This window comes from Podarcis cretensis (genome assembly GCF_951804945.1).
Source record: "Podarcis cretensis genome assembly, chromosome: 18".
NCBI lineage: Eukaryota > Metazoa > Chordata > Lepidosauria > Squamata > Lacertidae > Podarcis > Podarcis cretensis.
This window is the reverse complement of record NC_137188.1, coordinates 6,203,443-6,213,085: the sequence shown is the minus strand read 5'-3', so window position 1 is coordinate 6,213,085 and position 9,643 is coordinate 6,203,443. Positions and strand designations below refer to the sequence as shown.

The window sequence follows — 9,643 nt, the reverse complement described above, 5'->3', positions numbered from 1 at the left end:
ATTTAAGGGACATCCATCAATAAGGGACAGCAGCGGGACATGGCGCTGGAATAAGGGACTGTCCCTCCAAATAAGGGACACTTGACAGCTATGTCTCATCCTGAAGCAAAGTTTTTAACCCGAGGTACTATTTCTGGGGGACGCAGGTGGCGCTGTGGGTTAAAGCCTCAGCGCCTAGGGCTTGCCGATCGAAAGGTCGGCGGTTCGAATCCCTGCGGCGGGGTGCGCTCCCGCTGCTCGGTCCCAGCGCCTGCCAACCTAGCAGTTCGAAAGCACCTCCGGGTGCAAGTAGATAAATAGGGACCGCTTACCAGCGGGAAGGTAAACGGCGTTTCCGTGTGCGGCTCTGGCTCGCCAGAGCAGCGATGTCACGCTGGCCACGTGACCCGGAAGTGTCTCCGGACAGCGCTGGCCCCCGGCCTCTTGAGTGAGATGGGCGCACAACCCCAGAGTCTGTCAAGACTGGCCCGTATGGGCAGGGGTACCTTTACCTTTACCTTTACTATTTCTGGGTTAGTGGAGTCTGTAACCTGAAGCGTCTGTAACCCAAGGTACCACTGTACAAGTGATATTCCAGTCCTGTTAACTGTTTGCAATGGTCTTTAAGATAAGTTATAAATTTCCCCCATTCCTTATTAATATTTTGGTCTTCCTGATTTCTGATTCTTCCGGTCATTTTTGGCCATTTCGGCATAGTCCATCAAACTGATTTTCCATTCTTCTCTGGTAGGGACTTTTTCCAATGAGCGGGAACTGCAACGAAATGTTGCAGCATGATCCGCACCCCCCCAAAAAAAAACCCCCCCACTAAATCTGCAAAATAAAAAACGGGCAAATGCTTATGTTTGGGACTTACTCCCGAATAAATGTTCTGTTTTTTTAAAAAAAAAAAACACAAAACACAGAGGCTGCCAAGCGCCTTTCTCTCCCTTTAACCAAGAAGAAAACCTTGAGTTGAAGGTGCAACCAACGAGTCGGAAGGCTAGAGCGGACTTTCAGTGGGAGGGCATGTGACTCGCCCGCCCGCCTTCGGACTACAATTCCCGAAAAGTCCCGCGAGAGGCGTCGCTGGCTGGCTGGCTGGGTTCTCTGGAAACGGTGCGGGCGGGCGCCGAGCTGCCCTTGCGCCGCGCGCGGAGACGTCGCCCCGTCATGGCTCCCCGCATCTTCCCCATTGTCAAGTGAGTCGGGCGGGCGGGGCTCCTTTGATTTCTTTGTGTTTTAATTTCTTTTTCTCCTTACGTTCAATGGGGAGCAAGGATGACCAGGTGGGAAATGCCTCCTGGTTCTTTTGGAGCTTTTGTGCAAATCCCAGCAGCAAAAAAAGAAAAGAAAAACACCCTTCTGTTCCACCCCCATTTTATTTTGGCATGTTCTGAGCTGAAATGTGCATTTTAAAATGAAATAGAAACCTCCTCCCTGTGCATTTGGATATGCTGGTGCCCAGAAATATTAAAACAGCTTTTATTCCTTCTTTGGTTGCTATGGCTAGGGGCTGATGCAAATAAAGATTATGTATTCTGATTTTTCTTGGGGTAATAATGTTGGTGCTGATCTCACTGTCATAATATTTATTCCCCCAAGCAAATCCTGATACCAAAAGGGATCACATTTTGCAAAATATGTTAGTTCTAGGTATGAGCTTTCGTGTGCATGCACACTTCTTCAGATACATGTGTATCTGAAGAAGTGTGCATGCACATGAAAGCTCATACCTAGAACTAACTTAGTTGGTCTTTAAGGTGCTACTAGAAGGAATTTTTTTATTTTGTTTTGACTATGGCAGACCAACACGGCTACCTATCTGTAACTGCAAAATATGTCTTTGTGAGCTCTTTCCACTGTAATCTGTTGGGTCCAAACAGTCCCTCCCATTTCACTGGCAAAAACTAACTGGGGGTAACTGTGCCCCTGAAAGGACCAGGTGCGCAGCCTGGGAGTCATTTTGGACTCACAATTGTCCATTGGAGGCGCAGGTCAATTCTGTGTCCAGGGCAGCTGTCTACCAGCTCCATCTGGTACACAGGATGAGACCCTATCTGCCCGCAGACTGTCTGGCCAGAGTGGTGCATGCTCTGGTTATCTCCCGCTTGGACTACTGCAATGCACTCTACGTGGGGCTACCTTTGAAGGTGACCCAGAAATTGCAATTAATCCAGAATGCAGCAGCTAGACTGGGGACTGGGGGCAGCCGCCGAGACCACATAACACTGGTCATGAAATACCTACATTGGCTCCCAGTAGGTTTCTGAGCACAATTCAAAGTGTTGGTGCTGACCTTTAAAGCCCTAAATGGCCTCGGCTCAGTATACCTGAAGAAGCATCTTCACCCCCATCGTTCTGCCCGGACGCTGAGGTCCAGCACCGAGGGCCTTCTGGTGGTTCCCTCTCTGCGAGAAGCCAAGTTACAGGGAACCAGGCAGAGGGCCTTCTCGGTGGTGGTGCCCGCCCTGTGGAACACCCTCCCAACAGATGTCAAAGAGAAAAATAACTACCAAACTTTTAGAAGACATCTGAAGGCAGCCCTGTTTAGGGAAGCTTTTAATGTTTGATGCATTACTGTATTTTAATATTGTTTTGGAAGCTGCCCAGAGTGGCTGGGGAAACCCAGCCAGATGGGCGGGGTATACATAATAAATTATTATTATTATTATTATTATTAATTCCACTTCCAGCAGTTCTGAGTGTTGTACAGAAGCTTGATAATTTATTTGGGGCAGGGGCGTAGCCAGGATTTTTGTTGAGGGGGACAGAGCCTCATTTTGCTTTGTATTTGTATTGATTTCTGCCCCCCACTCTTGACTACGCCTATGATTTGGGGGTTTATTTTGCACCTTCCCCCTCTCTTTCCAGGGCTGCCCTCTGCCTATTAACACAGTGCCCCCCCCCAAAAAAATCAGCCCCTCTCATTGTGTCTATGGGCAGAAGAGGAGGAAACTTTACCTGTTGGAATTCTGCCTGTCCCATGACCAACACAAATTTCTTTGACATTTGGCTGCCCTTTGTTAGCAAAATCTCTGGTGCCTCTGAGCATATGCAGAGTTCATCCCCTCCCGCTGAGGAAGGAAGTTTATTATTATTATCTTATTAAATTTGTATACTGCCCTTCATCCAAAGATCACAGGACGGGTTGCGGCATAAAAACACAAAATACATAACGAAAAAGAAAACCCCCAAGCCAATAACTCATTATTAACTTCCCCCAAGAATCCTCTGGTCAGACCTCACCTGGAGTACTGTGTCCAGTTCTGGGCACCACAGTTCAAGAAGGACACTGACAAACTGGAACGTGTCCAGAGGAGGGCAACCAAAATGGTCAAAGGCCTGGAAACGATGCCTTATGAAGAACGGCTAAGGGAGCTGGGCATGTTTAGCCTGGAGAAGAGGAGGTTAAGGGGTGATATGATAGCCATGTTCAAATATATAAAAGGATGTCACATAGAGGAGGGAGAAAGGTTGTTTTCTGCTGCTCCAGAGAAGCGGACACGGAGCAATGGTTCCAAACTACAAGAAAGAAGATTCCAGCTAAACATTAGGAAGAACTTCCTGACAGTAAGAGCTGTTTGACAGTGGAATTTGCTGCCAAGGAGTGTGGTGGAGTCTCCTTCTTTGGAGGTCTTTAAGCAGAGGCTTGACAACCATATGTCAGGAGTGCTCTGATGGTGTTTCCTGCTTGGCAGGGGGTTGGACTCGATGGCCCTTGTGGTCTCTTCCAACTCTATCATTCTATGATTCTATCTTAATCTCACGGTTGTGGGTTTGAGCCCTGCATTGGGCATTCCCCGGGTTGGGATGGATGACCCTACGGGTCCCTTCCAACTCTACAATTAATTAATTGATGTCTGTTTTTATGCATATTGTGTTGTTTTTATGATGTTAGCTGCTCTGAGCCTGGCCTTGGCCGGGGAGGGCAGGATACAAATAAAATTTTATTACTATTATTATTATTACAATTCTGTGATCCTATGATTTTTCTGCTCAGGTTCCTGGTCAAAGGCGGTCTGGCAGGGGGAGCCATCTACGTGGTTTACAGCCAAGGTTTGCTGAGCGGGGGCGAGGAGGGGGCCGAAGCCCTCCGTAAAGCCCAAGAAGCGCTCCCCCCAGCTGTGGAAGAATGGGCGAAATATTTTGGCTGGAAGGTAAGAGGTCATCGGAGAATTTGGCTTCGCTGTGGTTTCCCAGACCTCTTGAGTATTATGACTATTATTTATTAAATTTTAGCATCTGCTCGCTCTGCTTTTTTTGCCACGGCAACTCAAACCGGCTTGCATATATTTTAAGCAAAAAGACGACACATGCACACCTTAGAACTAGCATTGCAAAAATAAATAAATAAATCCAAAAGGCAGTTCTCTCTTTTTTAAAAAATAAATAAATCTAGATTGAAACACCCCACCCATGCAGTAAGCCCATAGATAATTGAAATCCAAAGGTTTTATGAAAGAAGGAATGTTTTTTCCTGGTGCCCAAACCTATGTAATGATGGCAAACTTGTTTTGGTGTGTGTGTGTGTGTGTACACACACCGTATATACTCGAGTATAAGCCGACCCAAATATAAGCGGAGGCACCTAATTTTAGCACCAAAAAACCTGGAAAACTTATTTACTCGAGTATAAGCTGGTTCACCAAACCACAAACCTGGTGGTGGCGGCAGCGGCGGAGGAAGAACGAGCAACCCGAAAGGTATTCAAAGAAATCAACAGAAAACTAAAATACTCTAAAAGATTTCAAAAGGAAGAATGACAGAGGAGGCCAACTGCAGAATGTGCATTTAACCCAGCAAAGATAATATTTTATTTTTTTAAAAAAAGATCTTAAACATTTCAAAAGAAAACCTTACTGAAGGAAGTCAGGTATAAAATTGTATTTATTTTATTCATATATAAATTGTGTGTGTGTGTGTGTATTATTCAAATAATAAATTATTATTACTGTTTAGGGAAGCTTTTAATGATTAATAGGTTAATGTATTTTAGTGTTTTGTTGGAAGCTGCCCAGAGTGGTTGGGAAATCCAGCCAGATGGGCGGGGTATAAATAATAAATTATTATTATTATTATTCATTAAATTTATACATTGCCCTTCATGTGAAGAGCTGCAGGCAGCGTCCTGCATCTCTGACCATTGCACAAATGCTCTTTGGGGCTGGTGGAATCCAGTGGCATTGATGGCTGACAGGTTCCCTACACCTGCTCTAAACAGAGATTCCTAGGTCTTGAATCCAGAACCTTTTACAATGCAAGCTGTTTTCAAGGAGCCACTAGCCTTTTTTTATATGCCTTGCTTGTGTTCTTCATTCCTCCAGCTCCCGGCTGTCCCAAAGACTGAATTCTCTCTCTGCAGCTACTGGAACTCAGGTAAGGCTTTTTAATTCAACCCCTGGTGTTGTTGTTGTTGTTTAGTCGTTTAGTCGTGTCCGCCTCTTCGTGACCCCCTGGACCAGAGCACGCCAGGCACTCCTGTCTTCCACTGCCTCCCGCAGTTTGGTCAAACTCATGCTGGTAGCTTCGAGAACACTGTCCTACCATCTCGTCCTCTGTCGCCCCCTTCTCCTTGTGCCCTCCATCTTTCCCAACATCAGGGTCTTTTCCAGGGAGTCTTCTCTTCTCATGAGGTGGCCAAAGTCTTGGAGCCTCAGCTTCAGGATCTGTCCTTCCAGTGAGCACTCAGGGCTGATTTCCTTCAGAATGGAGAGGTTTGATCTTGCAGTCCATGGGACTCTCAAGAGTCTCCTCCAGCACCATAATTAAAAAGCATCAATTCTTTGGCGATCAGCCTTCTTTATGGTCCAGCTCTCACTTCCATACATTCAACCCCTGACACATGCCAATTCCTATTATCTTCTTCCCCCCGGGCAAATATGTGGGTAAACCGTACGCAGAGCGAGTCTGCCCCTGCGGCCTGATAGATGTGGAAACTGTCTCTCACGTCTTGCTACGATGTCGTTTTTATGCTCGGTCTTTATCACCCGTTATACAGAAAATTCCAAGTGGGTCTGAACCTCAGTGCTTAAAATCCCTGATAGAGGTTAAGGATACAATGGTACCTCTGGTTGCGAACGGGATCCATCCCAGAGCCCCGTTCGCAACATGAGCAGAATGCACCCCGCGTCTGCATGTGCGCGGGTCGCAATTTGCCGCTTCTGCGCATGCGCGTGACGTCATTTTGAGCGGTTCAAATCCTCCGCTCATCCACAGAGCTCACTGGGCCACCTTGGGCCAGTCGCTGCCTCTCTCAGCCTAACGTACCTTGCGGGATGGTTGTGGGGAAATAAAATGGGGAGAAGAACCGTGTACATGTTGTCAGGAGTTCAGCCTACACTCGAGTAGGACCCTGGCAGAGACACATGCCGGACTGGCATGTTCTCTCCCTCCTGGTCGTTTGTTCGGGAGCTTTAAAAAGCTTTCTTCAGCCCAAACATCACAGCGACCGATGCCAACAGTCATCAGCACACTTAGGGATCTGCAGAGTTTGCGCAGTTTATGTGGCAGACCTCAGCAACTCAGCATTTTGGCTAATCTACTTTATTTACATATAAACACACGGAGCACTGCAACATGGCTCCCTCTCTCTCTAGCATCAGACAGCAAAAGGACAATAGTCCCACTTCACGGAACACAATAACACAAAACATCCTGTCTCCGTCACTTCCCACTCTGTGGAGTCAAAACATACACCGTCATGAGATAGACAACAATCCCATGACTGCAATCATGGAGCAGGAATTCTAACACACGCCACCTCTGAGCTCCTTGGAGGGGGAAAAAGCTGGGATAAATGCAATAAACAAACAAATGGAAACATGCCCCCCCCCCGGCAAAAAAACAGTGGAAAAGATACACAGACCGTTTGTTGGGGACTGAGCATGCTCAGTGGCTGCAGATTGCCAACTTGGCTGGCAGTGGGGGGAATGGAATTCTCAGCAGTGATATCAGTCCATGCTGCAACTTTCTTTTTTTTATATATAATTTTTTTTATTAATTTCCAAATAAAAATACATAACACATCACATTTCAACTTTAACAAATTTTTCACTTTTAGACTTCCTTCAGCCTCTCTGATAATCATCCAAATTTAATTTTTAAATACACATTTCTTAAATTCACTATTGCCTTTCAATATACCCTTTGAAACCTGTTTAACTTTTTTGCAATATTTCTTTGACTTTTACAGAGCTTCTTTTAATGCCACTAACGTTATTTGTCTATCACTTATGCTTTCCCAATAGTCCACCAACTTTCCCCAGTCCTCGATAAACTTTTGGTCTCGTAGATATCTAATCTTTCCTGTCAATTTGTCCAGTTCTGCATAATCCATCAGCTTCATTCTCCACTCCTCTAATGTTGGTACTTGTTCTTGTTTCCAATTCTGGGCCAGTAATATTCTCGCCGCTGTTACTGCATATTGAAAGAGTTTACAATCCTTTCTATTTATTTCATTTCCTATAATTCCTAAAAGGAAAGCCTCTGGTTTCTTGGCAAATGTATATTTCAACATTTTCTTCAGTTCATTATAAATCAATTCCCAGAAGCTCTTCACCTTTTTACATTCCCACCACATATGATAGAAAGTACCATCCTTTTCCCATGCTGCAACTTTCCGTTGCAGTTTCTTGCTTTAATTTTCTTGTTGCTCTTGTTGTTGGTTTTTTTCCTGCAGGGGTTCGGACGACAATCGGCGCTCTCTCCGTAGCCCCCACCAGGGCCAGTGAATATACCCAGAATGGATGGAAGCAGATGAAGGACCTCATCAAATGAAGCCTCTCTGATAAGGCCCCCTCTTTCCGCCTTTAATGGGGAGGTGTTCAGCACCAGTCTGGCCCCTGTTTCTCAAGGGCTGCAATAAAAGACTTTATAAGAAGAGTAAGAATCATTATTTATATCCTGCCCATCTGGCTGGGTTTCCCCAGTCACTCTGGGCGGCTCCCAACAGGATATGAAAAACACAATAAAACATCAAACATTTAAAAGCTTCCCTAAACAGGGCTGTCTTCAGATGTCTTCTAAAAGTCAGATAGTTGTTTGTTTCCTTGACATCTGCTGGGGGGGCGTTCCACAGGGCGGGCGCCACCACCGAGAAGGCCCTCTGCCTGGTTCCCTGTAACTTCATTCCTCGCAGGGAGGGAAATGCCAGAAGGCACTCGGAGCTGGACCTCGGTGTCCAGGCTGGACGATGGGGGTGGAGACCCTCCTTCTGGTATACTGGGCCAAGGCCGTTTAGGGCTTTAAAGTTCAGCACCAACACTTTGAATTGTGCTCGGAAATGGATACATGAACCCAATTCCTGTTATATTTTGAATGTTTTTATTTATGTTAAATATAAAGAGGCAAACATTGACCGTGGATAGAAAAGACTGTCCAGAATATATAATTTTTTACTAATAGCTTAGTTTTGTTTCTGTTAAATTTAAATCCTGCCACTTCCCCAAATTCTTGAATCTTTTCTATCACTCTAGGAAGAGAATTTTTTGGATCCTCCACCGTCATTATTGGGCTGAGGCCTTTTAGGGCTTTCAAGGTCAGCAGCAACACTTTAAATTGTGCTCAGAAACACACTGGGAGCCGATGAAGATCTTTCAGGACTGGTGTTATATGGTCTCAGCGGCCACTCCCAGTCACCAGTCTAGCTGCCGCATTCTGGATTAGTTGTAGTTTCCAAGTCACCTTCAAAGGTAGCCCCACGGAGAGTGCATTGCAGTAGTCCAAGCACTTTCAACTGCACCCGGGCAGCGGCGGACCTGCTCTGTGTTCAGTGCCTAGTTAATTAAGCTTTAGTTTCTGTGGGGAAACTAAACTAAACCCCCAAAGAATTTTGGGAATTGTAGTTTGATAAGGGTGCTGAGAGTCGGTAGGAGACACACACACCCCTGTTCCTCACAGAGCTACAATTCCCAGAGTGCTTTTACTCTTTGCAGGGAACTCTGGGAATTGTAGTAGTGTGAGGGCAATGGGACAGCAGTTGGGTGGGTGGCGCCCAATGCGCACCACAGAGCAGGGGAGAATGAAAGTTCTGGGCTGCTGTTTGCCTTTGTGGGGAAAAGGGAAAGGGTCTACACCAGGCATGGCCAAAGTCTGTTTCTGGGGCCTAATCCGGCCCGCCGGTTGATTTAATGAGGCCCCTGTGGCAGTATATGTCCTGGGGTAAAATCCTAAGAAAAGTTCAGCAACTTCAATCTTAAAAAAAGTTCAACAACTTTGGGTTAAATCCTAAAGAAAACTCAACAACTTTGGGTTAAATCCTAAAGAAAACTCAACAATTTTGGGGTTAAATTTTAAAAAAAGCTCAGCAACTTGGATCCGAAAAAAAGCCCATCAACTTTGGGGGGAAACTGTAAGAAAAAGATCATCAACTTTGGTTGGCCCTCACACATGTTCACTTCAACAAATCTGGCCCTCTTTGGAAAAAAAAAAGTTTGGGCGCCCCTGGTCTAACACAGATTTGGTGGTGACCCCACAAAACCCCCATCCACTAAGCATCAAGGCTGCTGCTCCCCGGGGCATTTTGTCCCTTGATTTGCATAGCCACGCCCCCCACAGCCTGTTTTTTTGGTCACACAAGAGTGTGACGGAATGATGAAGTGCTTCCTGGTAGCTGGTAGCATTTCTTTGCAGGAGTCTTATCAGCAAGGATGGAGAAGATTGA

At 45.8% G+C, this 9,643-nt stretch overlaps 1 protein-coding gene across 2 annotated transcripts; it reads left to right on the top strand.

Annotated features, from left to right (window-relative positions):
• The first annotated feature begins 1,047 nt into the window (after positions 1-1,047).
• MICOS13 (mitochondrial contact site and cristae organizing system subunit 13) lies at positions 1,048-7,861 on the top strand. 2 transcript variants are annotated; one of them, XM_079961056.1, is made up of 4 exons: positions 1,048-1,181; positions 3,983-4,139; positions 5,307-5,358; positions 7,661-7,861. In XM_079961056.1, the coding sequence occupies exons 1-4, from the start codon at positions 1,153-1,155 to the stop codon at positions 7,756-7,758; spliced, it is 336 nt and encodes a 111-aa protein (XP_079817182.1). In that variant the 5' UTR covers positions 1,048-1,152; the 3' UTR covers positions 7,759-7,861. The 2 variants fall into 2 exon arrangements, with proteins under 2 accessions (XP_079817182.1, XP_079817183.1); XM_079961057.1 differs by having other exon boundaries at positions 1,151-1,268.
• Positions 7,862-9,643: the final 1,782 nt, after the last annotated feature.

What these genes read in the sequence shown, in the direction of transcription:
- MICOS13 (XM_079961056.1), top strand. Translation starts at nt 1,153, where the DNA reads ATGGCTCCCCGCATCTTCCCCATTGTCAA. An exon ending in CGCATCTTCCCCATTGTCAA is followed by an intron (nt 1,182 to 3,982) that starts GTGAGTCGGGCG and finishes TTTTCTGCTCAG; the next exon opens with GTTCCTGGTCAAAGGCGGTC. An exon ending in CGAAATATTTTGGCTGGAAG is followed by an intron (nt 4,140 to 5,306) that starts GTAAGAGGTCAT and finishes TCATTCCTCCAG; the next exon opens with CTCCCGGCTGTCCCAAAGAC.